The sequence below is a fragment of the Rousettus aegyptiacus genome, unplaced genomic scaffold (genome assembly GCF_014176215.1).
Source record: "Rousettus aegyptiacus isolate mRouAeg1 unplaced genomic scaffold, mRouAeg1.p scaffold_m13_p_11, whole genome shotgun sequence".
In the NCBI taxonomy this organism is placed as follows: Eukaryota; Metazoa; Chordata; class Mammalia; order Chiroptera; family Pteropodidae; genus Rousettus; species Rousettus aegyptiacus.
This window is the reverse complement of record NW_023416286.1, coordinates 44,891,009-44,918,643: the sequence shown is the minus strand read 5'-3', so window position 1 is coordinate 44,918,643 and position 27,635 is coordinate 44,891,009. Positions and strand designations below refer to the sequence as shown.

The 27,635-nt window shown below is 45.3% G+C and overlaps 1 protein-coding gene and 1 pseudogene across 8 annotated transcripts in view; one reads left to right on the top strand and one right to left on the bottom strand.

Annotated features, from left to right (window-relative positions):
• Window positions 1-27,635, top strand: part of ANK1 (ankyrin 1) — a 184,605-nt gene that overhangs the window by 76,240 nt on the left and 80,730 nt on the right. For all 8 annotated transcript variants that reach the window (XM_016127403.2, XM_016127399.2, XM_016127398.2 and 5 more), the window contains exon 2: window positions 19,785-19,886. In XM_016127403.2, coding sequence (XP_015982889.1) covers window positions 19,785-19,886 — 102 coding nt within the window. The remainder of the gene's footprint in view (window positions 1-19,784; window positions 19,887-27,635) is intronic.
• On the bottom strand, window positions 17,839-17,958 carry LOC118609523 (annotated as a pseudogene).

Genomic DNA, 27,635 nt, shown 5'->3' with positions numbered 1-27,635 from the left:
AGATTTGCATCTTGTTTACTTAGATTTGCATAGGTGATTAGAGAGGACCTAACTCCAAATGTGTAAGATGAAACAAAAATTAATTTATGCAATGTACTATACCTTGATTCATGTACAGTGCTTAGCGTTTGATTCACCAAGAATCCAGGACCACTTGAGATGGTTCTCAATAGGCAGCACGTTTTCCCCATGGTTGTTAGGAAATACCAGGGGGTCAAGGAGGGCCATGGAGTTATTTAAGGACAGGCCTGCAGGATGTGGAACTGAGTCACTCAGTATGATGCTCCCACTGGGAAATAAGATCCCGTATTGTGGAGGTGGTGAGTAGGGAGTGGAATGGTTAGGTGACTTGCTTGCAGTTACTCACTGGTTAGTGGGAAACAGATAAAGGGAGACACATGGAAGGGTGGCGTTGGGAGGCCTGGAGGATAGCAGCTTTGCTCTGCCAGTTTGAAATACCCACCTAAGAAATGCCAGGCACATCCTCACCCAACACAGATGGGCTTCTCCACAACATGCCCAATTTCTTTTTGGCCCTGTGTCTTTGCCTTGAGATGTGCGTATTATCAGCTCTCTGAAAATATTCCTTCTTCCATCGGGCAGCCCCACAACGGAGGTGGACTTCAGAACTGGGGTGGGCTGGGGGACAACTTGTAAATAAAAGGGGGAAGTGAGATAGGAAATGTGGTGAGGTCAGAGCTTCAGCACGCAGGGCTCAGAGAGTCTGGACAGGTGGGTCCACCCCATGATTCTTGGGGTGCGGTACCTAAGCAGAAGGCACCTGGCACAGCTGCTGGTCGGGGGTGGTTCAGGTGGTACCTGCCTTAAAAGAGTCTCTCAGATTACACAGCACGCTGCCTGTCCAAGTAGGAAAGGGCCACTAGGCAGGCGTTTGTGGGCAGTCCAAAGCCTGCTGGCTGTCTAGGAAAACTGCAGAGGGCAAGGGAAAGTTGGGGTGGCCGTGAAGATATGGGGTAAGGTGAAGGGCTGCAGATGATCTCAGCCTCATCACCAACAAAACCTCCCACTGGCTTTCATCTCCTCTCTCCAACCTTCCAAACAAAGGCCCCAGTTCAAACAGAAAGTGGTGACTTTTTTCCCCAGAGAGGGAGACATCCCACAAATATAGAACAACAGGGCAGGGATGCTTCGCTTTAGCATTTTTGGTTAGGGATTTTGCCAGTTTCTTAGTGCAGTGCTATTAGAAGTTAAATGCCAAACTACTTTTGATTCTTGTGTGTGTGTGTGTGTGTGGTATATTCTCTCCTCTCCCTACCCTTAATCCCCATCCCCAGCTGCCTGTACCTCCTTAAGTAATCCGTTTAATAGGCTGTAATACATTTACCTACAGAAAAGACAGTGCATTCAGCAGCCCTCTGCCTTCCTCACCATCTTCCCCTCGACCCAGCCTAACACCCTTGATCCACTGTTTAAGTGTCTGAAGTTGCCCTGACAGTGATGATCACACACACACACACACATGCTCACACATACGCACATGCACATGCATACACATACATACAAGTGTGCACATGCATACACAGATACATACACAATCCCTCAAAGTGGCCTTGGCAAGTACTAGAGCTACCCAGGCCTCAGACTCCAGGAAAACCATTGCTCTATGGGCCTGAAAAGCATCGACCCACTTGGGTGGGAAGACTCTAGTAAAAGAGAGGAGTCTGCTCCTCTCCCCTCCCCTGGGAGGTGTAGGAGGGTGTCTCATCCACCAGGAAGAATGGAGAATAAGCTGATGCTATAATAATGAGTCACCTGGGTTAACTCAACAAACTCCTACAGGCATTTCAAAAATGTTAATGCTGTTTATAAATTCAGTCGGCATCCAAGAGGAAATAATTGAGTTATTGGTTCAAAATGGGGACGTGAATATGTGCTTCCTATCTGTGCTGCTTGGACAGTTGCCTTCCGGGTGAACCCCGGGGAGGACCCCAGAGGTCTATTTCAGCTGTCGGTGACTTCAGCTTCCCTGATTGGCCTCGGGACAGGATAAGCTCTTAGCAAATGCTAAATAATAATTAGAGTAAGTGGCCTGTAGGTAGAGCTGTTAGAGAACCTTTTCCAGAGACCTTTTCCAGCCAGATCTGGTGTCTCTTTTATTTATTGCTTCCTCAGAGTTCCTGGGCTTTCTATCCTTCTAGAATCTTATTGTCCTCTAGAGTAGAATACTTATAAGAGCAGGCTTGGCACCAGATTGCTGAGTTCAAATCCTGATTCTATCACCTATATGCTATGTGAAGTTGGGCAAGTTTCTTAACTTCTCTGTGCCTCTGTTTCCTACGCATAAAGTAAGGACAATTAGAGCATCTACCTTCTAATGTTGCTGTGAGGATTAAATAAGTTAACACTTCTAAAATGCTTAGAACAGTGCCTTGCACATAGTAAGCACCCACCAAAATGTTACCTATTATTGTCTTTCATCCTTTCTTTCGGTTCCTCTACCAGGACCTCTAATTTCTCATTCTATGTGCATCGAAAAATGCGTTTAATCTGTAGGTATAGAGGAGGGCCTTCCAGATTTAGCAGGAGGCATATCTTGGTGATGGGTGGGGGTGGAAGAGGGCACTAGAATTTTTCTCAACCTCATTGAGTTTACCTCTCATAACCAGATACCACAAGGTTCATCCCTGCCTGCATTCGGGTCTCTCCTCCACTAACACCTTCCCAGAGAGGTCTTGTGTATCCAATACCACATCCCATATCACTCTCCGTCCCCTTTCTCTGTTCGCTTTTCCTTTTGGCACTTATTACTTCTCAAAGGATAGATATCTTATTGTCCAACTATCCGCTTCCCCTCTCTCCCATTAGAATGCACGCTCCACAAAAGCAGGATTTTTGTCTGTCTGTCCAGTGCTGGATTCTAAACAGTTCCTGGAACTTAATAGGCACACAAATAATTTTTAAACAAATGATTCGAACAACCATCATCTCATTTTCCTCTTTGCGTAACATCTTTGTGAAAGATGGAAACACCCCTCAACCTCATGACGGGACCTTTAGAGCTTTAAAAGCTGTACTATCATTAGGAAAGAATTCTTTTTTAGCACAATGTTTACACAATTCCCTAGAGCAGACATATTTTTGTTGCCTAACATATATATTTTTAATTTGCAAGTGTTTGTCTGGATCCACACATTCTGTTGGAAGCATGTGTTCTCCTTGATGATCTTCAATAACCAAACACCTGGACCATAGGTGCCTCCAGAGAAGCTTTGGTGGTGTTGAAATTGATCCCCATGACTTCCTAAAAACTGGCAGTTCTTCAGGTTTGGCTCAAACCTCACTGCTCCAAGAAAGATCTCCCTTCTGATCTCAACACCCCCTTTGAACTCTTGGAACTTTTTGCTGGAACCTCTGAGTTGGTTTTAATCTTACACTGCTACCGGGCAACTCTTGAGCTCTTGTTTCTCTGAGTCTTTAACCTGTTCACTGTTCTTTTTATTTTCCATATAGCTATATCTTTCACCTCTAGTCTGCCATCTTCCCAAGGGTTGAAACCATGGAATATTACCTTACTTATGTCTGCTATTGGGTTCTCAGATTGCACACAGCAATTCAACAAGTTCATATTTGAATGAAAGAACAAATAAATGAGGAGAAGCAGACCTATTTGTACCATCGAGTCTTGTACTAATAATTTATCTTTGTTACCCTCACCCCAATATCATTTGAGAGACTAAAGGTTGATGTAGATATGGCAATTATTTTCCTTTGGAAATATTGATGAGCATGTTTGTATCTTATTTCAGAAATCCTGGAAATGTCTCTCTCTGGAGGCTAATAACCAGCTCAGCCATTATAGATACGATAATGGTGTTTTTAGTGATACTTGGTTCACTGCCCATTTCTCTCGTTCATTCTCAAATACTTAGCATTTTTTTTTTTATTTAAGAGGTAAGGTAAGGGTGCTGAAAAAGGTCATATTGAAAAGCAGCTTATGGAAGCGGACTATAAGATTGATGTTAGAGTCGAAATAAGGTCTTCACTTCATGAAGTCATAACATTTTGGAGATGGAAAGAACATCAATACCTCTATAACTTTTTATTTATTTAAAAAGATATAAAGCCAAGGTTTAAAAAGAGATCATCTAGATGTGCTTTATCATTTTATAAATTAGAAATGTCCAAACGAGTAACATACCTTGGGATTTACCCAGTGTATGTGTGATGGGGGTGGAGGTGGATATGCAGATAAGAAGGATGGAGATATATGTGGAGATGGCTGATAATTTATAGCTTGTTTCCTTACCTTTTTTATTTAAATAATTATCACAGGGGTTATATAAATACTATATGGAAAGATATCTGAAAGAGAAGCCAGCCAGAATTCACAAGAGGAATGAATGAGAGATAATGGTCTCTGTTGAATTATTAAGAATACAATGAGCCTCCTTTGAAATATTGTGTGTGGCACCTACTCTTGTTGCCTTGGTAGTAAAGAGAAAATAGGACTAGAGAGCAGAAGGCAGATGCCAAGGTGTTCTCCAGTGGGAGCTGCTAAGTACCCTGCTGAAAGGAGCTTAAGAGGCTCTTGAAAGAAAGAGCCTGTCTTCTTGTTGTCAAGTTGTAAGGAATGGCAAACTTTGAGAGATGGTAGGTAGGCCAGGTAGAAATTTAATTGGGTTTAATTGTTTTTGCTCCAGGAAATAAAAGGAAACCTCTTCGGTCAGCATTTGGCCAGCTGCGTCTGCCTCTTACCATCAGGGCCCAAATGAAGGGGAAAGAAGCTGGCGCCACAGCAGAGGGTCCCTAAGGACTCCACAACCTCATTATCTTCCCTTAAAGCTGAGGATCCAGGGCCAGCTGGGAAGGCTTAGCACCTGCCTACTGGAGCTGCTTTCAGCCTGGTTCAAAAGGGCATGTTACTGAAGTTACTATTATAATTCCAGCGAACTCAATTGGAATAGATGGGGATTAAAATCAACTTTATTGGTTCAAGATTCCATTTCCCAAACCTTCTATGATCTTAGCTCAATCACCTCTCATTAAACCCTTCAGGGCCTGGGTGCGTATAAACAGTGGCCTAACATTTCTGAATTGAGAGAGCATCAGATCGGTGGCTGGGGTCTTATCTGGCTAGAGAGAATGGCCAAATTAATAAAGGGGCACTAGTTGCATTCAAATTTCAAAGACTGACCAATTCTTCCCAGAGAATATTGAATTTCACTTTTCTCACCTACCCTAAAAATACCTTAGGCTCCTGTAATCCAGCAAAAATCAGAGGGACTCCCTTCACTCTGCATCATATATCATCCAAAGCATCGTAGTATTCTTGGGTGACTTTGGGCAAATTAATGTTGTTGTGCCTTGATGTTGTCTTTTGTCAAATGGGGATACCCCATAGGGTGGTAATAAAGATTAAATGTGTCAAGACATTTAAAATGTTCAGAATAGTACCTGGTCTGTAAGGGTTAGCAATTATTTTCAAATCTTTTCCCCTTCTTGCACCTTTCTGTGTATCTCATTGTCACTACAGTGAGGTATTATGGGCCAGAGGGCACGAGAGGGGTCACACTGCATGATCTTCCCAACCTCCATTTCCTAGTATGTCCCCAGGCCAGCTCCCCTAATCTGGGAAAGCATCACTCCAAATGCCGGACAACCTTTGGGGAGGACAGGCCCCTCTGAATTCTTCAGGCAGGTCAGGCTGGTGATGGATCACTCATCCTGCCTCCGTCCCTTCAGTGACAATTGCTCAAATAAAGGAGAAGGCCCGAGCAGATCTCCTGGTCAGCCAGGCAGGGCTGTCTGAACTGACACATGGGCATCCTTTGGAAACTCTGAAATCGTGGGGCTCACTGCCAATACCCAAGCCCATTTGGCAATTTGAAAAACAAAGTTTTCCATATTAGCATGTCCCAGTGGGAAGCTTGATTTTGCAGTTTCTCCAATATGTGCTGCTCTTCTTCCCCATACCAGCAGGCTGCAAAGGCAAGTTTCCATAATGTGTGGAAATACTGGACCTAGTTTAGTAAATGGGACCATTTTGGCAGTGCATCTCTTACATGTTTTCCAAAATGTATATAATCTCCACCCTGCATCTTGGCTTCCCAGTCAGCCGCCAGGCAATATGTTCTGAAGTGTCAGTTCTGAGTATAGCCAGAGCCTCACACGGTGGGGAAAATGAAGCATGGCCAGTACACTTGAAGATGGGGGATGCTGTTAGAATTATATGTATGTACCTCATCGAGTCTCAACATTGCACCCTCAGCAGAGAGATGAACTGTTGAAGAACTGTCTGCGTCATTGCTTTGGGAGCCGGGCATGGACTGGCAATTTAGTGCTAATGGAGATTGTGGGGGAAAAGCCTGGAGGTGTGGACTGGGTGTGGGATCCTTTCCTGCAGCACAGCCCAGGGCTCTGGGGTGGGCGGTGCCTGTAATTTCCCCAAACAGCTGATTGTTTTTGTCAAGCAGCCCCGAACATCTGATTGTTCTTTTCACGGATGTGACTCATTTTAAAATCTGAATTGATTGGATTTCTTTGGATTCCAATTTAGCTAAGATTTATTGAGCCTCTGGTGCATGTTCAATATTACACTCACAGTCATACATGTTGTTTCGACCTAGTCTGGCCAAAGGTCTCATTTGGTTGATTTGGGGACCATAATCCTATTCGACTCAAGAAACATGTAGTGAGTGCTTCTTTTCTGTTGGGTGTGGAGATTCTGAGATGCATGACTATGAGAAGGTGCCTCCTCTCATACTTACTTCTCTGCCAGGATAGTCTTAGCTGGTCCCAGAACTGCTCAGCGAAAGCATTTGCTTGTTCTTAAAACATTTAGTTTTTTAGGGATTTTATTTCTTATCCAAAAAGAGAAATGGGTACTGAAGCTGAAATTTGTTACTGTACATAAAACATTCTGTTCTCTTCATCTGGTTATTTGATGAGAAACAGTGATGTTTGGATGCCTGTTTGCTTTTCACTATTGGGAAAATAACCCTGTCCCCTGCTGACTTGCCACTCGAATCCATTCCCACCCTTATCTCCAGCACAAGGGCAGCATTTCTGGGATTCTGGGCACAGAGACCACTGGGAGCTCAGGCTTCACTCGGATACTCTTGTTGGCAAAGTCTTGACTGTGGGCTCTGCAGTTCTGGGCCAGACAGTGGGGCGGGTCGGTGGGGGCGGAGTGCGCATTCCAGAGCATATGATTTGAAAATCAGAAGAGAGGGAGATGACAGATATATAAAAATGCACATCAATTTTTCACATTGGGAGTGGGAATATATATATATATTTTAAATCTCATAACTGGAAAATAGGCCCAGAGGGCAAAACCCTTTTCGACTCAAGGGCACATGAGGAGTCAAATTCCATTGAGGTCAAGTCAGAGTGGGCCTGCGACTAAAGAGATTCCTTTGGAATGACAGTCAATATCTGGACCCAGGAATAAGGGGAACCCCTATGGCTATGTGAAGAGAAAATCCTAGATTTGGCTTCATTCTCCCCCACCTTCCGCATAGTGACCTCGGGTTTACTGTTGGCCCTCTCCGGAATCCATGTAGCACCTTTCTCATGGGTTTAAAAATAGACTCCAGGCTGCCAACCCTCTTAAAAGGAACACGATAGAGATCAGTGCCAGCACTGTGGGACCTGATACCCTGCTCTGATCACCTCCCTAAATAGACCCACGCTTGGGATCCCTTGCTCTGGTGAGGCGGGGCACCCTAATTGGCCACTGGGAGCTCACTGCACAAAGTTAGATAGAAAAACAACCAAGACTCTCTTTTCTCCTCTTTTTTTCTTCCTCACTAATAAAAAGGTTAAGAAGGAATTACAAAGTCTGAAGGGAGTCACACTGGATTTCTTAGTCCACTCGACATGACAGCTTTAGGATATGTTCTGTTAAGTTCCTTCCTAAGTAACAGGGGAGGTGCTTGTGCAGTAGGGCACAATGATGTCTGCATGAGGAATAACATTTTCCCAGCAACGATGCTCTTGATGGTTTAGAAATGCCCGGGGTACTTGAATACGGTTCCCGGTGCCGATAACTCAGCCTGCCTTTCTTGGTAATGGGTGGGGTTCCTGGTACCCACCCTTATCAGCTGTGCCCAGAGACTCTAGGGGCTGGGGCAACTCCCCGTGTTTGAGGGGCAGGACAGATAGAGGAATGGTGGAGAGCAAAGTCGAACTTGTGAGCAGGCCATAAAGTAGCCAGTGGCAGGAACGCTGTAAGAGGAGAGCAGTCAGACATGGGACTGGGAAGCAGGGCTCAGCTGTATAATAACTGGAGAATTGTTTCCTCGCTGCAGAGAAAATGGAAATTGAAGATGGTGTGTTATACGCCCAAGAGGTCTATTCTCTCCAACAGAGCGCTGGGGACTCTTAGGGTGCCATTCTCAGATGTGGGTGTTTGACCTTGGATAAGCAGTGACTAGGCCTTTATTTTCCATGGTAGAAACAGGATCAGTAAACTTCCACACTTCTTGGAGGGTGGGGTGGGGGAGGGGAGTAAGTAAGGAGGAGAAGAGTCAATCTTTGACAAAAGCTTTGGTAGAGGAAAAGGAAGGAAGGGAAGGAGGAAAAAAGAGTGACCTCTGTTATTGAGTACCTACTATGACCCGAAGTGGGGCTAGGCATTTTTATGTTATATACCTTGAGAAGTGGGCCAAGTGATTTTTATTCCACCGATAAGGATACCAAGGCTCAGGAAAGTTATTTCCCTATCAAAAGCTCAACTGTAGAGGGCTTCCTAATTTCAAGTATTTTAAGGCTGCCCAGAGCAAATAATGCTATTGTTGTTAAGTCAGTTCCAAGTCTGAACCCATCGATCTCACACAGGAGGCTTAAAGCAGGAGGAGCAAGTCTGTCCTCCAGGTAACTGCAGGGAAGAGTAGTGGTCGTTGCCCCAGGGCTTGAGGTACCAGGAGGCCCTGAGTCTCCTCTCGAATGTTTCTTTAGAGGGGAGCTAACTTGTGTCCAGGCTAGCCACAGCCAGAGGCTGCCAGTTTCTGTTCCCCAAAAGTGTCCTGAGGAGGCAGAGTCATCTGAGAAACCCTCACACCTGGGGTTTTTGCTTCAGGCTTTTGAGTGGAAAGAAGTATTCTCCCAGTTTCTAGAAAAGCTAAAGATACACTGAGCAGTTCACGGCAGGCGGCCCATAAAATGTCCCAGGCTCCCACCCTATCCAGGGGTTTCATGTGTTACACAGTGAATTTCTTCTCTTCTTTCTCTGCCACAGTCTCCTCCTGATGTGGCTTAATGTGGCCTAGAGGACCAAACTCCACGGCCGAAGCCTCCAGCACTTCATTATGCTTGTCTACCGAGGGAACTGTGGGACAGTTGGTAAAATATTTAGCAAGACTGGAAAAAACCTGCGGATGCCAATAACCTATGGGATAGAACAAGTGGTCTAGTGTCCTCGCTGAGAATCCTGAGTTTTTTTCTTCAGCCCATCAATCCCTTTCTGTTTCTTTGCTTTAGTTTCACTGATTCTCGCTGGTAGATCTCCTGGGCACACTGAATACCTGCAATAAAAAGTGCAGCCTTAAAGTATTAACACACACACACACGCACGCGCGCACACACACACACACAGAGGCAAGAAATAGGCCGATTATTTGTCCTCTAATGGTATGATAATGGTGGGGGGTTGAGGAAGGACAGTCAATGGGGAAAAAAATAATGGTTTATCTTTCTGAATCCCTAGAACCCAAAGAGACCACTAAAAGTCATTTGGTTTATCCTGAGCTCTTACATGCCATATCAAACGCTGAGTTAACTTTCTCTGTTATCTTAATGGTAACAGAGATTCCCAGCAAAGATTCAGCTCTTTCTGAAAAATCTAAATCTTCACTACATCAGTTTAGCCCCATGAATTACAGTTTCCTTATGACTATTAGAAACGGTGGGTCTGCCATCTTCATATGTTAGTCAGTAAGCATTTATTCGACACCACAGCCCAGCACTGTGCTAAGTACACAGGGAGCCAATGGGGAAAGCGAAGGGATTGGGCATGTAAAACATGTGAATCAATCTGTCTCTGCCTGTGGGAAGCTTATAGTTGAATCATGGTGACCAGGCTATCACACCTGGGGAGGGGCACAATATGGTTGGTCCCGTCCTGGGATTCCATGCTCTAGTGCTGGAGGAATTTACATCTCAGGGGCTACACCCTTTAGCCTGCTTTTCTTTAGTGTCTATCATCTAAGTTCCTCTAACCTCAGGCCTTGCTGAGCAACATATCTATAGTCATTTTCTTTCCTCTGCTCTTGGGCCTTGCCTGACTCTTTACAAATTTAAGTTGCAATGAAGTCATGGCTGATGTCAAGAATTCTTGGCAGTCCTGAGGACGCAAGTCCCTTGATAGTACCTCAGTATCCTTCTCATCACTCTCATACTACTATGAATTGTATTCAGCTTCTAGTCCACTATAAGTATCTCTTTTTTTTTTTTTTTTTTGCTTTGTAATTGCATATAACCCATAGCATTGTATGGTATAAAGAGTTGGAGTTATAAGATCTTATAGAGTTCAATAGTTATAAGATCTTATAGATCTTAATAGTTATAAGATCTGGGTACTGAAATTGGACTGGGAAGTTTTGCTATTTAACTTTTTAAACATTTCATTTGATTTGTAAGTTCTCAGTTTATCTTACCATTAAAACAAATATTCTCAAAACTTAGTAATAAGGAAACAAACAACCCAATTTAAAAAATGGGCAAGAGATCTGAACAGATACATCACCAAAGAAACAAATAAATATATGGATGGCAAGTAAGCCCCTGAAAAGATGTTGAATATCATTGGTTATTAGGGAAATCCCCATTAAAACCACACTGAAATACTAGTACACATCTACTGGAATGTCTAAATTAAGACTAACACTACCAAGTGTTGGCAAGCATGTGGACCAACTGGCAGGAGGAAGGAATTACTAATGGGCAGGAGGAAACTTTTGGAGGTTCATTATTTTGTAATGACAGTTTTATGGGGGCTTACATAATATCAAAACTTACCAAATGGTACATTTTAAGTATGTGGTTTATAGTATGTCAACTTTACTTCAATGTAGGTGTTAAAAAGTAGCCTTTCGGTTCATTGCACAAGTCAATAGTATCAGTGTTTTGAAAATATTGTACATATTATTCATCTTCCATTTGAATGGGGCATTTCCTCTCTCTCTAAATATTAATGTTGGAACAGTGCTTTAGAATCTCTTGAGATATTCCACTGGGCTGTGATCAGGGCTGTTCCAGTAACCATAATTTATTAATTGAAGCTCTTGAGATAGAAGATTGAGCAGATCTGAGAGGTAGTTTTAAGAGGCACAGGGCCAGAGACCTGTAGCATGATCTGTGTTTTAAAAAGTGTGCCGGGGGATAGAAGGGGCTACAGTGACTTCTCCCTTCTAGACACACTGCTCTTGGGTACAGCAGTGTGGGCATTTTCTAGCCACCTTTTCAAAGGTTGCCTGTCTTGAAATTCATCCTCTGATAACGTTGAAAGTCTGGGGCCTGGAGAATTCTGATCCTGCTGTTTTCAAACACTACTTTTTTTCACCCACAAGAAAAGGAGTTAGTTACATTATACACTTCAGATCACTCTTTTTTAGCAACAACTGGATCTTTTCTCTTGATTTTTATTTATCTCACAAATTTTGGACTTCCCCCTAATTGTCGAATGGCCTCGAAGAGCACCTTACTTTGGAAAACACTCTCAGAATTTTTTTCTACCCTTCAGGAACATCCTCCACATCATCTCTTCTGGCTCTGAGCGCATTTTTGTTCGGAATCTTGGCAGTGCTGGTCACAGAAGGAAGGGCCTTGGGTCAGTAAGACCCTCCTTTTACCAGTGGTGACTTTGGTCCTGAATCAACCTCTCTGGGGTTTCTCCATTCACACAACCTTAATAGCATTGCCTTCCTTAGGAGGTGGCTGCGAGGGTTAAATGAGGTAATGTGACATGTCTATCACCTAAGGTGCTCAATGTGTTAATTCCTCAGCAGGACACAGCTCTTCTCTACTCATTAGTCAGGGCAGAAGGGTGGAAAAAGTAGTTGTTATTGTGTGTAGATGGCTATTTGAAGAGAGCATGGAGCCAGAACTGCTACCATTTGAACAAGCAATGTTGCCAGAGGCCCAGGTACCTGGGCCTTGCTTTTGCTGACCATTTCTCTGAGACTTAGTGTTGAGCCTGCTGGTAACAATCGCTTGGTGTCACTCCCCAAGACTTGGCCAGCCTCTGCATGCTTTTGACATCTGTCCCTGAAATGACCTCATGAAAAGGTGAGGATGGTCTAGGAGCAGCCTTGGGTGATATTCGTTAAAACCAAGGACTTGAGGGATGAGGGAGACGGTAGTAACAGATCTGTATCCTGCCTCTCAGCTTCATTTCGTGTCTGCACTCGCTCTTCAGCAGAAGCTGGAATAGGCTGATTAGCTGGGATCTCGGGACACGATGTAAGAGCTCAAAACATGCAATTTGGTTATGGGGCATAAATAAGACTTTGCTGAGCTCACCCTGGCCGTCTTTACAGGCCACGGGGCCCATTCAGTAAGGCAGCCGGGTGGCAGGAGGCAGGGAGGGAGCGCCAGGCAGCTTGCAGCTCCTCACCTCCATTGGACGTGTGTGCCTCCCTTCTGCAGCGGCAGGACGCCCGCTCTCCGCTCGGGCCCGCACCTGCAGCTCGGGCCGCACCCCACCCACACCCTCTATGCACCCCCCTCCGCTGGGCTTGGCAGCAGGTGCCTTCCCTCCGGAGATCGCTTCGCATTAACTTTCCCATCTGACATAATAATGGAGAGAAAATGAAGAGATCCCATTAGAGGCTGGCTGGCTGGCAGGCTGGAGGGCGGGCGGGCGCAGAGTCCGCGCCGAAGCCGGAGCCCAGCGAAGGGAGCCTGTATTTTTAGCCAGATGCCGCGTAACTTGCTGGCTCTCCCCGTGCCGCCGAGCAGATAACGGGGGAGGGGGAGCGGGGAGCCGGGCTCGGCTTGCAGCGCGGGCGCCGGGCGATGGCAGCGAGACAGGGCAGGTCCGGTCCAGACGCTGCGGTGAGTGACGACCGGTCCGCGGTCGCTCGGCGGGGGAGCTCAGCGCGCGGGGGCCGCCGTGCGGGGTCCGGGCCGCTGGGCCCCTTGCTGCGGGCTCTGCAGGCGCCAACTTTTGGGAGGGTGCGGGGACGCGCGCCGGGCGGCCGCGGACGCTTCCAGCAGGATCCAGAGGAAAATTCCTTTGGCCCGGAGGCTGCCGTGGCGGAGGGGCCGGTGCCGGGAGCCGGCTGGGGCGAGCGGCGCACGCGGGAGTGCGGAGCCGCCGCGCAGGTTCCCAGAGGGGCCGCGGGTCTCTCCGGCGCTAGCTGAGGCTGCGTCCCCCTCGCCCCGGGAGGACAGTCCCACCTAGCGGATTCTGCTGTGGGGCCGCCCCGCAGCCCCTCAAGATGACCCAGCTGGACCAGCGGGGATGCCACGGCCCTGGCCTTGGCGGGAGAAGAGGCCGCTTCGCCCCTGGCACCCCTGACCCCGAAACCTTAGTAACATGATGACCCGGAGGTCTAGAGGTAGCAGTGAATGGAGGCGAGATTAAGGCGGACCTGTTGTGTGCCCAGGAGCCTGGTGCTTTCTCCCTACCTTGGCACTGTCACAGCTCCTCAACGAGCTGTGTATTATCCCCATTTTAGCAATGGGGAAATTGAGGTTTGGGAAATTCTAAGAGGCACAGCATCAAGTGGCAAAGCAAGAATTCACGCCAGGTCTTCCCAACATCAGGGTCCACTTTGTTTTTTGACACTCGCAGCATCCCCCAGCCTCTAAGGCAGGATGCAGAAAGAACACAAGGAACGAACAGGGTTTTCCCCAAAGCCTCGCAGTTGGGAGATGATAACCAAACCCAGGACTTCTGCTTACAGGTCTCATTTCCTTAATGATATCTTGAATTTGTTAATTTTATCTTTGCCAATGGTAGTCTGATTGGGGTACCTGGAGACAGTTTGTAAATCTTTAACAGCAGAACTTTCTGGAAAGAAAAAGGAGAGCAACCTAATGAAAACACACACACTGTGGCCCAGCGTTCACATCTGTTTCTCTGTAGTGGATGGGATACAGGCAGGGACCACACGGTGTGCCGGCTGGCTGGAGCTGACTGTTCTTTCTGCAAGGCATGATATGGGCTCCAAGGAATACCAGGCTCTGCGTTTGAAGGCACTCTCAGATGTGGAGGACAGCCCGACAGCCAAGCAGACAGCTGCACATCCAGAATGCTTCCTGCTGTACTTAGTCTTCTGGACATGCTACAGCACCTGCAGGAAAGGGTCTAGAACCTCTTTCTGGGAGTTCTGACAAAGACTTTGTTTAAAAAAAAAAACTGCATTTTGTGCAAATAAGATCCTTTGGGAAAGAGACTGTCGTAAAGCTGTTTCCAGAAATTGTCAATAGCTCAGTTTCCATTCATCTTTTGAGATAAGAATGCTGTACTAAAAGACCTTGAAAAAGTAAGTCATGATTTGTCCTGGGAAAACTTAGGCCATCTCAAGTGCCAGAGAAGATGTGTAGAGGCCCTGGGGTTCTCTTACCCGGCCTGAAACTAAACTTTGCCTGGCCTGTGTTTCCGAAGTCTTCACTGCTCATGTGTTACAAACATGCTGACATTTAGCAGTGTGCTTCCGGCCTGTCTTTTCCAGGACACTGGAGCCCCCTTCGTTACTTATCTATTACTATATTCGTATTACCCCACTCAGGAAGTGCAAGTTTAATAATAGTCTGGCTGTCTCAGGTAACCAAGGGTTCACCTCCCTTTTCCTGAGCAGCTCTGATGACAACTTGAGTCCCAGGAGGAATTCCATTCTCTTCCTTTCCCCTCCATTTACTTCCTCCTGAAATGAGGGCTGAAGTGGGCACAGCCTCTGAGCACAAGTGGAAGGCTTCCTTCAGCCAGAGCTGAGCTTGAGAAGAATCTTATGGGCAATAGAAAATGATTGGCACACGAGGCAGTACAGCAACACTGGAGGCAGGCTACCTAGATTCAAATGTTGGCCAAGCCACATATTAGTTGTATGACTTTGAACAAGTTCTTTAATTTCTCTATGACTAATTTGCCTCATCTGTCCAAAGGAGACAATAAAAGCACCTGCCTTATTAGATTATTGGGGGGACCAAATGGATCAATGTAAGCAGAGTGCTTAAAACACAGTAAGAGCTTTATAAAAGAAAACTTATTTTGTTATGAAAGGAAGTTTAGGGACATCACATGGATTAACCAGCAGGGATGCAGGCCCAGTACACACCAAAATGTGTATACTTCCTCCTCCCCTCAGTGCAGGCATGAGCAATTTTCTCACAGGTAAGTTAGATTAAAAGAAGCTCTAGATGAGGAAGAGGCAAAGACACAGGTATGCAGACTTGGTGGGATGCTCAGAGGGGGTGACAGCTAAACCCTGTTGCTCCTCGGAGATACAGGGTTTAGGACCATTGTGGACTGATTTTCTGGACACAAGGAGCAGCCTCCTTTAGCTCCTCTAGTCTCCTGTCATGGAGAGGCATCTCTGAAGGCTGCCCTGCAGGGGATGGTGAGGCTCAGAGAGGACCGGGGACTGCTCCAATTTACCATAGCCCAGAGATACTCTGGTTACTATTTCGTTATTATTATTTTTGCCACTGTTGTTTTTCTGGTCAGTATTTACTCAGATAAATATTCTAAATGGAATATTTAGGATTCTTTTGACTCTTTATCTGCCCTGTTGGATCACACAGACTGTTCCTAGATACATCAGGAAATTGTACCTAGGATGGGTCATTAATTTGGAGTAACTTAATTAGATAGTTGGGCAGTATGGGCTGAGAAGAACAAGATGGGGGCAATGGGTTTAATATTCCATTTGCTGTGGAGCTTAACTATTCCCCGGCACCTAGGTGGGGCTCGGTGAATGTGCAGTGAACAATGGGTGCATGTGTGCACGCATGAATGACCCCTTTGTAATCCAGTCACTTTGAGGGACGGGACCAATATTCTGATTTTTTATTGTCTCTCCCTTTGTCCTAGCAAGATCCCGGACTTGAAATAAGACCTCAGTAAATATAATGTAGAATTAAACTGAGTGGTGCACAGCGAAGGTGACACCGTTATCTGCAATTCGCTTGTAAGACATGCTGAGGATCCTGCTTATGTCCTGACTACTCTATGCCTAGAGAAGGCCAAAGAGAAAATGAAAAAGTCTTGGCCATTGAATTTTACTTCTAACGATCTAGGTGACCTTAGTCAGTCACTTTATTTTTTACCCTCAGTTTTATCATCAGTGAAAGGAAGGACTGGGACAAGATAATTCCCTTTTAGCGGTCTGACTTGGCCTTAACAGGGCTCAGGGGTCAGAGCTGAGATCTGCTGGGGACCCTTTCTCTGCCATGGATTACATGTTTGATTGGCAAAGGTACGTGGCCCCTCCCGGCCCCTACAATCTGTCAGAGTTGGCTAGACACCCTCAGGTTTGAAACTGCTGAAAATGCAAGTAGAAAGGCATAGGCTGTAGTCAGGGAGTGTTAACTAACTGTAGAATTTGGGCACATTATTAACCTCTCCTGACCTCAGTTTTATCACCTCTTAAATGGGGATAATGATTATAGCTACCTCACTGGTTGTGATGAAGATCAAAAGATATTGCATTGGTAATACACTTGCCCAGTGACTCATAATAGTATTATAATTCCATTATTATACCAATTGCCAAAACTGTTTAGCCTTCTTCAGCCTAGTCTAAATGGGGATTCCCTTACCCTCTATTTATCTGTGGGTCTGTCAGAAATATTCTTCTTTGCTTCCTAGATTCAGGGCTTTTAACGGTCAAACAGTATCATTAGTTGATATTGCATCTCTTTTTACCCACCATTCTTAAGTTTTCATCTCAAATTCTATTATTGTGCTACAGAAGATAATTTGGGTAGATGGGATAGATAGAAGATATGTCTCTCTAACCCTCTCGTTCTTCGGGAATAATGTAGTGTTTTCCCTAATAGTGGGATATAGGAAAATACTATAATATATATAAAATAGGTGATGAACTTTCTGAATCAGCCGGACAAATAGACATTTCTCCAAGGGACTAAACCTTGAGTCAGATTTTTCTGAGAACCAGCTCCTGGGGAACCAACAGATTAATCCTTGTTTCTGAAATATTTCTTCCACCACAGATGCCTTGCCGTAGAACCTGAGGACATTAGGTGCCCTGTGTTGTAGGCCAAGGGAGGTCTTGGCCTACCAACACGCTTCATGCTTTGAAATATTCAAAAGAGGTAGAAGGTTTAGTTCCTGCCCCAAGAAGCAAACAATTAGGCTGGGGAAACAGGACTTGCAGAAATCAAATAACTTGAGAAAGGGGTATTTAAACTACATTTTAAAAGTCAAAAATCAAGCTCCTATTTGTACACTTAAAGATGGTAAATACTGAGTATCCAAGGATAGCATCACAGAGGAGATAGGAGCTGAGTACGCCCTGAAGAAAGGAAAGATTGGAATTAGCAAATGTGAGTGGCAGAGAGCTTGAGGGTCCTGGGAATAATCAGGGGGTACCCTGAGGCAGCTGGAGGTGTGGATGCCATGGGGAGACGAGATGGGAAGAGGAAGGGGCCCTCCTGCCATGCGGGGGTGGGAGGGGCAGTGAGATCCAGATGTGCATATGTTGTGGACAGGCTTGGGTGTGGGACTGTGTGGGAGGCAGAGAAAGGAAGCAGCTCCCCAGGGGAGTATGGAGGACCGAGATGGCGAATGGGAGAGGCAGCCCTCGCTGTGAAGGTAGCGTCTGTTTAATTGGTAAAGGCATGGCGTGCACCCCTGCTTTGGGGAGAAGATCACAGTTTCATTTTTTTGTTTCTTTGTTTGTTTACTTACGCCTATAGCACCTGGTCTTCCTACGTGGAATCCCATCCAAGTACTAACCAGGCCCGACCCTGTTTAGCTTCCCGAGATCAGACGGGATCAGGTACATTCAGGGTGGCGTGGCCATAGATGGAATCATGGTTTTAACTGTAGAGTATTGAGATTGATGGCTACAGATTTTCAGTCATCCACCTTTAGGGATTATCATCATTAGCATGTGTATTAGTTTCCTGTGGCTACTGTTGCAAGTTACCACAAACATAATGGCCTAAAACAGACATTTATTCTTTCATTCCGAAAGCCAAAGGTCTAAAATCAAAGTGTCGGCAAGGCCATGCTTTCTCTGGAGGCTCTTGGGAAGAATCTGTTCTGTGCCCGTTCCAGCTTCTGCTGGTTGCCGGCTTCCCCAGCTTGTGGCTGCATCGCCTCGGTCTCTGCCTCCACCTTTGCAGAGCTTTCCCCTCTGTGTGTCTTCTCTTCCATTTTTTATAAGGATACTTGTCATTGGATTTAGGGCCAACCTAGGTACTCTAGGATGATTTCATCTCAACATTCATAATTCAGTTGCATTTGCGAAGTCTCTCTTTTTTTCAAATAAGGTGATATTCACAGATTCTAAGGATTAAGGGGCAGACGTATATTTTGGGGGCCACCGTTAAGCCCCCTAAAACGTGTTCTCTAAGAAGGGAACGTGAAGGAAGGAGAGAGAGTGTCCCGCACTCGTGATGCATGGGTGGGTCTTCTGGCAGAATGACATCACGTGCTTCACCTATGGCCTGTCATGTGACTCTTACCTGTCAGACTCAACCTGGATAGGCACCATGTGCCAAGCACTGTGCTCAGCACTTGTACTGATATAATTATTATGATAATATATATTATTTCCTTTTGCCTTCAGGGTACGAGAAAGGCCTTACCCTCCCTGGCTTACAGATAAGGAGACAGCAGAGGTGCCTGAGAACGTGAGGCCCTCGGCTGCGTGCAGGAGAGCAGCGCTGAGCCACCTCACCCCCTCCAGCCGTGTGCTCTCTCGCTATACTTATTTGCATTCATTGACTTTATTTTATTGTCCCTCTCACTCTTTCTGGCTGTCATTCATCCTTAATACAAACAAATGTTCCTGGCAGCAACGTCTTGATATGTTGGTGTAGGTGGCTGAGCAACAACCACGTAACCTAAGTGCTTTTACTCTCGTTCAAGACGAGGGGCACCTTTGAGTTAAAGTTCACATTCAGGCGGCAGCAGAGCAAGGAGGTTAAGCTCACTGTTTTCAGAGCCAGACCTGTACTGGAGTCCTGGCCATGCCTCTTACCTGCTGTGTGATGCACAAGTCATTTTAGCTCTCTGCGCCTTGGTTCCCTCATCTGTGAAATGGGGACCATAATAGTACTTACCTTGGGTTTTTTTAAAAATGAGGATTAAATGCATATCTGCGTGCGTATAAATATATATTGCATGTAAAGCGCTGATCATGGTTCTTAGCGCACAGTAAATGCTATGTGCTGTTTTCTTAAAAAACAAAACCATGAGGTAGCACCAGAGAGCATGTGCTCTGTTCCTGTGGTGCCTGCCTCTGTGGCTCACTGGGCCCAGGGGCTACACGGTATAGGCTCCTCAGTAAAGACGTGGAGCTCTCGGAAACATCAAGGCAGTAAGACACCAGACCTGGAAAGGGGTCCCTCATGGGTCCTAGCCCAGAATGCTTACTCCTAAAAAGAACCACAAGGAAGGGAGGCTGGGGTTGAAGGCAGCCTCTTTACAGACCCTGGAGCAGTCCCACCAGGGGCTGTAGGGCCTGTACCACACGTGGGTACTATGATGGGCACCAGGGTGTGGTAACAAGAGGGTGCAAGGCTGCTGCCATGACCTTAGCTCCTTTTCATAGCCCTGGGCACGAATGGATTGTGAGGTTGTTACCACACAGAATACACTCACAGCCCACTGTTTCTCCTCACAGGCAGATGCTGCTACCAGCTTTCTCAGGGCAGCAAGATCAGGTAACTTGGACAAAGCTTTGGATCACCTGCGGAATGGGGTAGACATTAACACCTGTAACCAGGTAAGTGGGATGGGGATAGGCATGTGGTCATTGAAGAGTGGCTCTTTCCTGGTGCCATTCCCTGAGAGTTTTAATCTACTTCTATTAACCTTTTCCCAGTGGCCTCAAAAAACCCCCAGAGCTCCCACCTGCTGAAGGCCCTATCCTCGTTACTCATATCCCTGCCACAGTCCAGGGCCCCACAGAGAAAGGCTGATGCCTGAGCACTGTGGGCTGGCCCGGGCTCCATCCCCTGTGGCCTCTTCCCTTAGAAGTTGCCGTTGGTCCCTGCTGTGGTCTTAGAATATGTGGTCTTTGAAAGTGGGCACAAGGAAGGGCCTTTGAAGGATGTTATGTCAGGGGTGACATTAAATCTCCTCTGTCTGTCAGCAGCCTTTGAGCGTTCTCAGCGGGCTGAGAGAGAAATAGTGATGAGGACTCGCTTACAGGGTGTTGACAAAGGCGAGACTGGCTCAGATGAGAACCTACGTGCCTAAAAGCCTCTCCGGAGGTTTCTGGTGCTAAGACAGGGCCTTGGTTTCAGAGAGGGTTAGTAATGAAACCGAATGTATGCAGGACTGCTTGGAGGGCAGAGTCAGACCAGAGCTCTAGGAACTGACTGAATAGAAAGGGAACAGGGGTGTGGCTTGGGCTTGTGGCTGGACACTCGTTTGTTTTTGCCAGCCAATTAAGTTGTTCAAGTACATTTGCTAATTCGGTGTCTAATTTAGAATAAACTTGGCTTTTTTTTTCCTTTTACCATTTTAACCATTGAAAAATTCTTTTGAATTGCGGTGAAATAAATACTCATTACAGAAAATTTACCGTCTTAACCATTTTTAAGTGTACAGTTCAGCAGCGTTAAGTACATTCTTATTGTACAGCCATTACCACCATCCATCCACGGAACTCTTTTCATCTTGCAAAGCTGAAACTGCAATAACTCCCATTCCTGCCTCCCCCAGCTCTTGACAACCATTCTGCTTTCTGTCTCTATGAATCTGACTACTCTAGGTACCTCATATAATTGGGAGCACACGGTATTTTTCCTTTCGTAACTGGCTTATTTCACATAACATAATGTCCTCTGGGTTCATCCATGTTGCCATGACTTTTACAAGCCAGCAGGGGCAAATTCCTGGGATGCAGATTAACTTCCAAGGCAATGTGCCTCTGTTCCTCTGCTGCATTCACCTTGCTTCAGATGCAAAATACCACTTGCTCTCTCTCCTTGGGCCAAGACCCATTTGCATTCAGTTTGTCTTCTGTGGTATAAATTCACAGCTAAAAAATCAGAAAGGACCAAGCGGTGGTGGGTGGGTGGTGGGTGATAGAAAACAGAGGTAGGTGTGTGATGGGAAGCATACGCCCTTGGCTGTGAACTTCAGAGGAGAGAAGAAGCATGAGGTGGACTGAACTTGAGATTCCAAACTGGATGGGGATGAGCAAACTCACCTCCTCTTCTTTTGTCCCTCTGTCCAAATATTTCAACACGTACCTAAGGACATTTACAGTAATTCTCATTAAACGTGCAGAGCTAAAGATTAACCTTTGGAACGGAGATGGAAACTCTGAACCCATTTCTTTCATGGGAAGAGCCAATGGGAGCAAAGTCTGGGCACAGTGAGAGTCCTGGAGTCAGAGTGGCTTAGCAGAGGGGACCGAGGAGCCAGCTGAACACTGCACTTGGAAACAGCTGTAGGAGTTGCAGCCCTATTGTTTCCGGGTCCCCCAGGTGAGGAGATTGTTCTCTCTCTCCACCGGGGATGAATTCCCCGGTGGAGAGAGGCCAGTTCTGAGGCTTCCTTTGTTTAGGCCGAGGCTGCAGAAATCCAGATGCGTGTTTCTCCGCAGTGCAGTTCCCGGTTGGGGAGTACCAAGCCTCCAGAGGCCTTTCAAGGGTTAAGATGTCAGCTCTCAAAGGAATCCATTTAGCAGAAATGGGGACAACTGAACATTCATAAGCCTTGAGCCAGGGCTCATTTTCAGTGTGAAATTGGAAGATTTTGATGACACCCGGGGAATGGCTTTGTCCTGATTGCTCTCCTGTCGGTGAGGCCCTGGGTGTAACTGGCTTGTTCCTCTTCCGTCTCTCCTCAGAGCACCTCCTCAGTTCATCTCAGGCTAGGAGAACAGCATTATTTGCACATTATTGACACCATTTTCTATCGATGGATCAGCTCAGCACCAGTGACGACAGGTCCCGCTTTCCCTGCTGGAGACTGAGGGGAGGCTCAGACCTCAGAATGGAGAATGCAGTCTTGGCTAAGACCAGCCTCTTTCTTTAAGAGAGCAAACTGCTGCTAGCAAGGAAAGGAATGTCAGCGGAGTAAAAGGAAGGATTCGCTATAGCACAAAGCCCCTCGCTGTTGGTTTAGTCCTGGCTCTCCAGATCTTGGGCCCTGTTGGTCTTTGTCTTGCGTTCCGTGACTGCCGCAGAGGCAGGGAGCTGCAGATGGGTCACCCCTGGGGGTGCCGGTTTTGTCCGAGCCTCATTCTGGTTTTACAGGGCATTATGGCTTTTGCTCTGGAGTGGAGCATGTGGGTAATGGGGAAAGGACCGTAGTAGCTGAACTTATGCCCTCATTAAACACATTAGCGCACCCATAGGGACAATGCTGCTTGCTTGATAATGTTCACAGGGCTAGCCTGTAATGGCACTAGAGCTTTCTTCTCTTTAAAACATGTATTTGTTGTTTTGAATAGATAAAAACAGGCTGTTGGCCTGGGGTCATAGCTTGAGAATGCGCTTTGTGAGCTGGTGGACTGTGATAGCAGTAATATAGAAAACGCTGATCCTTATATAAGTAACACACTTTCAAACAGTGTGTTTTGTGGAAAGAGCACGTGCTGCTTGCCATAATAGGAAGTAATTACTCTAAGTAGTGTGAAAAGAGGAACTCTTGGCTTATATAAGAGACATCTGAATATTCAGGGCAATTTCCTTATTGCATAGATTATATCTACTCATTTTTATCGTCGTCGTCATCATCATCATTATAGTTATAGGAAAGAGCAAATTCACACATAAGGACACACATATATACATGCATGCACCAAATGTCTTTATACGAGTGCCTGATTCTTTCATTTATTCAAGCATTGTTCATGCTTTAGACCCGTTGTCTTTAGCCAGTGTCTTCCTGTTCATCTCCACATGTATATGGAGTGCTGGGCCTTAGGAATTTAATAGTAAAAAAAACAAACAAACAAAAAAAAAAACTTTGGGCATAAGTTCAGCTCTCATCCTTTCTGAACTATAGTGGTAATAAAAGCTATTAATCAAATAACCACATAAATAGATATGCAAACCAAACTATGTTAGGCACTGTGAAGGAAAGGTATAGAATTTTATGAGAATGTATAAGAGAGACTTGACCTAGAGTTGGAGGTCAAAGAAGGCTACTTGTGTGGAAGAGATAGTTAAGCTAAAGGATGAGTAGGGGTGAACGAGGTAAAGGAAGGGAAGAACATTCCAACAGTAGAGAACAGCCTGTGCAAAGCCCTTGAGGCAGAGAAAAGCATGGAGGGTTTAAGGAAGGCCAGAGTGGCTGCCGTGCAGAGAGCAGGACCACATGAGGCTGAGGAGGTAAATTTGGGATTATGCTGCATCTTACAGTTGGGAGTGATAGTCACAACAGTCTACAGCTGGAACAGTGTGCCCTAGGGCCCGAACAGTGTGCGCATGCATGTTTGTGCATACTGTGTGCACAGAGGTATGTTTGCCTGCTATGCCACATGTTAGCCCTGTCGTTGCTGATTGAGGAGAAGGATCTTGGGGAGGGAACAAACTGGCCAGAGCAGCAGCAGTGGGGGGTACTTAAGAGCTTGAGGCAATGGCTATTGACCAAGAGCAATGGGGGTATTTCAGCATTTAACAAACCTGTAAAGCTTAGTGTGTCCTGGTAGAATATCCACTCTGTTTACAGAAGCAGTGTTAAAATTCTTATCTTTATCCTAAGAGCTGAGGGACGCGAACCACAAGTTCGAGCACGGGAGTGACATGACCATAGGTGCACTTTAAAGGATCATCCTGGCTACTGTGTAGAAAACAGACGGAAGGGCCCAGAGGTGGATATGGGGGAGACAGTTATGAGACTATTGCACTAGTCCAAGAGAGAAATGTCAGTAGTTTGGATAAAGGTTGTCAGTGTGGAGATGGAACAAATAAACAGGCCTTGGTGATAAATAGGATAGGGGAGGGTAGAAAAGAAGATTGTAAGAAATACCCTCCAATGTCTGGCTTATGCAGGAGGTAGAGACACCATTCACTGAGACAGGAAACTCTGGGAGGGGACTCGGTGTGTGGAAACAGGGTGAAGAGACAAGAATAAGGCTGTGTAGTGATCCTCTGAAGGAGTCTTTGAGAATCTAAGTGAAGATATAGTAAATAATTGGATATATGAGCCTGGAATGCAGATAAGAGGTCCAACCCGAAGATAGCTATCTGGAAGTCATTCAGTATTTGAGGAAGTCAAACTCTGGTGTTGGCTGATGAAAACTGGGATGAGAGGCATGTTGAAGCCTTTGTGGAGTCATTTTACCCTTTTTTTTAAAAACACCTATTTTGTGCCAGATACTATTCTAGGCATTCAGCGAGACAGACAAAATAGACAAAGTCTATGCTCTCGTAGCATTTACATGCTGGTAAAAAAGATAGACAATACCAAGAAAAAGATGAAATATATGTCAGCTAATGATAAGTACCATGGGGGAGAAAAATATTTTGTAGAGGGTAGTTAAGGAAGGCCTCTCTAAGGAGATGACTTTTGAGAGACCCAAAAGAAAAAAGTGAGACTATGTTGTTTTTAGGGAAGAAGGGGAGACATGTGCAAAGGCCCTGGGGCAGGAGTTAGCTTGGTTTGTTTAGGGGACCAGCGAGAAGAATGGTGTGGCTGCAGTGGAATGATCGAAGTGGTAGACACAGAGATGGGAGAATTTTCCAGGACCAAATAAATCTTAAAGGGTTATGGGCTGTGGTGAAGACTTTACTCCAAAGGTGATGAGAAGCCACTGGAAGGTATTAAACAAGAGATGCTCAATCTGATGTAGGTTTTTAAACAATCACCCTGGCTGCTGTGTGGAGAATAGACTTGGGGAACAGGGACAGAAGCAGGGAGACTTGTCAAGAGGCGAAGGCAGTGGACCAGGTAGATCCCCGTTGTGGCTCTAGGTAAGGGGCAGGGGACAGTGGACTTGCTTCTTTGGGCTTGCTGTGATGTCTCCCTGGTTATGGTGATCTCAGCACACAAGGTACAAGGGCATGTAGGAGCCAGAGGCTCTTTACTCAGCCTGGGACCATGTCATTCTTGCCATTGCAGGAACCACATGGCAATGGGATGATTTGTTTGAGTGTCAGCTCAAGAGCCATTCTGAAGACATCCTTGATTCCCAGGGCTCGAAGTAATCTCTGCCTCTACAATTGATCAGTACCTCTCTTATAGCTCAATTGCATCCTACCATGTAGTGTGGTAATGTTGAACATTCTCTGTCTTATCCATCCTAGTGGATCCTAAGCCACCTGAAAGTGAAATCCATGACTGCTTATTTTTCACAGCACCTGGATTAGGCTCTGTCATATAGCAGATGCCTGATATTTGAATAAATGGCCATGTAACTACGCACATACCAATAGCAGTTTCATATGTTCCATCTCAGAATTATTGCTAGTTTACTTAATGAAATAAAATATTTTATTATGGAGGCCATAACAATGAAAAAAGAATACTTTCTGAATGAATAAATTGACCTTACACATTTACTAGTTGGTAAAATAAAAAGAGAAGAAGAGGAGAGTGCTCAGAGCCTCTGTTCTCCTGAATTCCTAGAACTGTGGGGTCAACGTGGATACTCTGTGGAGGCACCCATGTCTCTCTTCTCTTTTCTCTGTCTTCTCAACTAAAATGTAGGCACTTCGAGGAGAGAGGACCTGGTTTTATTTGATGTTCCTTGTCATGATTCTGCCCGGCACATAGCAGATCCTCATCCATTCCATCAGTGGATGCTAAGCCTGCTACCCACTAATGATTAAAGCTTATGTATTTGACACTTAGCCTATGTAGGCACTTGATCTAAGCACTATCGCTTTTAGGAGTATTGTGAAATAGTCATTCTTAAGATAATGACTCTGATGGTTCAGATTCTGGCACTAGCCCCACTCAACTATGTAGCAATATTTACTGCAGTATCCAGAAGCTCAACCATCTGAATGATTACATAAATGACTTCCAATGCTAAAACACAGCCAATGAAACCATGTGAAGCCATGCTGGTTCCCTCGATGATCCCTAAATTTCCACATGTACTATCCAAATGTTCCCCATTACTGCCGGGTACTTGTTTATCTTGAAGGTGAAGGGTTTGAGGCAGTTCAAATAAATGGAGCAGCTGTATCAATAGTTTCTGCTGCAGAGTAATCTTTTCTACAGAAGCTAAATGCCAAGTCTTTTGATGAGGAATATCTTGAGCTCTGGAGACTGTGATAATTGCTACCTTTCCAAATTACAGAATCTTAGAGAATATGGCATTCAGCTCTCTTCACTGTATAGCTCAGAAAGCTAAGGACTAGAGGTTATTTCTAAATATCTTTTGAGATTTATGGCTTTGGATTTGGTGAGATGGGCTGAAGAAGACCACCTAAACTTTTTCTGCTCATTCATTTAGTCCATCAACATATATGGAGCACTTACAATGACCCCCATACCTTGCTAGGTGCTAAATTCATTCCTCAAAGAACTGAGAAGTGACTAAAGAAGTTGAGCTTGTGTATAGAAGATTACAAACTCAATATCATAAATGCCATCCAGAATGAACACAGAGGATATTCTCATTCATTTATGCATTCATTCAACAAATATCTATTGAGCTGCTCTCATGTGCCATGTGCTGGTTACTCAAAGGTTAGTAAGTCCCAGTGCCTGCTTTCACATTGCTTCTAGTCTAGGGGTAGTGGCTAAAATGTTGATGAGAAAGGCTTTGAAGGAGGAGTAGGAGTTTTTTAGGTAGAGAATGTAGCAGTAAGGGAAATGCAGCAGGAGGACTGTGAAGAGGCAGAAGTGGTGGAGGGTATGGGCAGCAGAGAGTCCCATGGAGTTGAGGTAAATGAAACGAAAGAGGATGAGGATGGTGATCAGTCAGGCTAAAGAGGTTATTTCTACGTCAGTGTGGATGAGAGCCTGTAATTTTTTTCTGTCATCTTTTCTTTTTCCTTAGGGACTATTGACAAGCATACTACAGATAAAATCATAGTTGCCTGATTTTATCTGCACAATTCACACAGGAAGCTTTCCTCATATGATAATATGGTAATATTCAGCTGTCTTAAAACTTGCTCTGGAATAGCAAAGAAGGAGAGAGAAGAATATATTATTGCAGCCCCCACATAGGAAAGTGGTGTTCTGTGATGTGCAGTTAAACAAGAGACACAACTAGATGCGCTGCATCTGGTACCATGGATTCTTCTGAAGTTCTAGTTCTTACTAGAAAAAGAATTAATGAAAAAGCGGAAACGTAGAAACTTCCAGCCCCTGAATTGTTTTAAATCTGTAAGTTACCTTTGTGTTTCAGCAGAAAAAGCTATTTGATGTTTATCTTGCCAATTATAATGATCAATTTACAGTTTTAAAGTAAGTCGATTACTTGTCATGAGTCCAAGTGACCCACAGTGTTCGATAATCATAGATTTCAGTTCTACAGAGTCTCTGTTTTCCTGAGCCCTTCCCTAGGCATGACTACTTTTAAGGCTCACCTCACCCTTGTGAGGCGGACAGA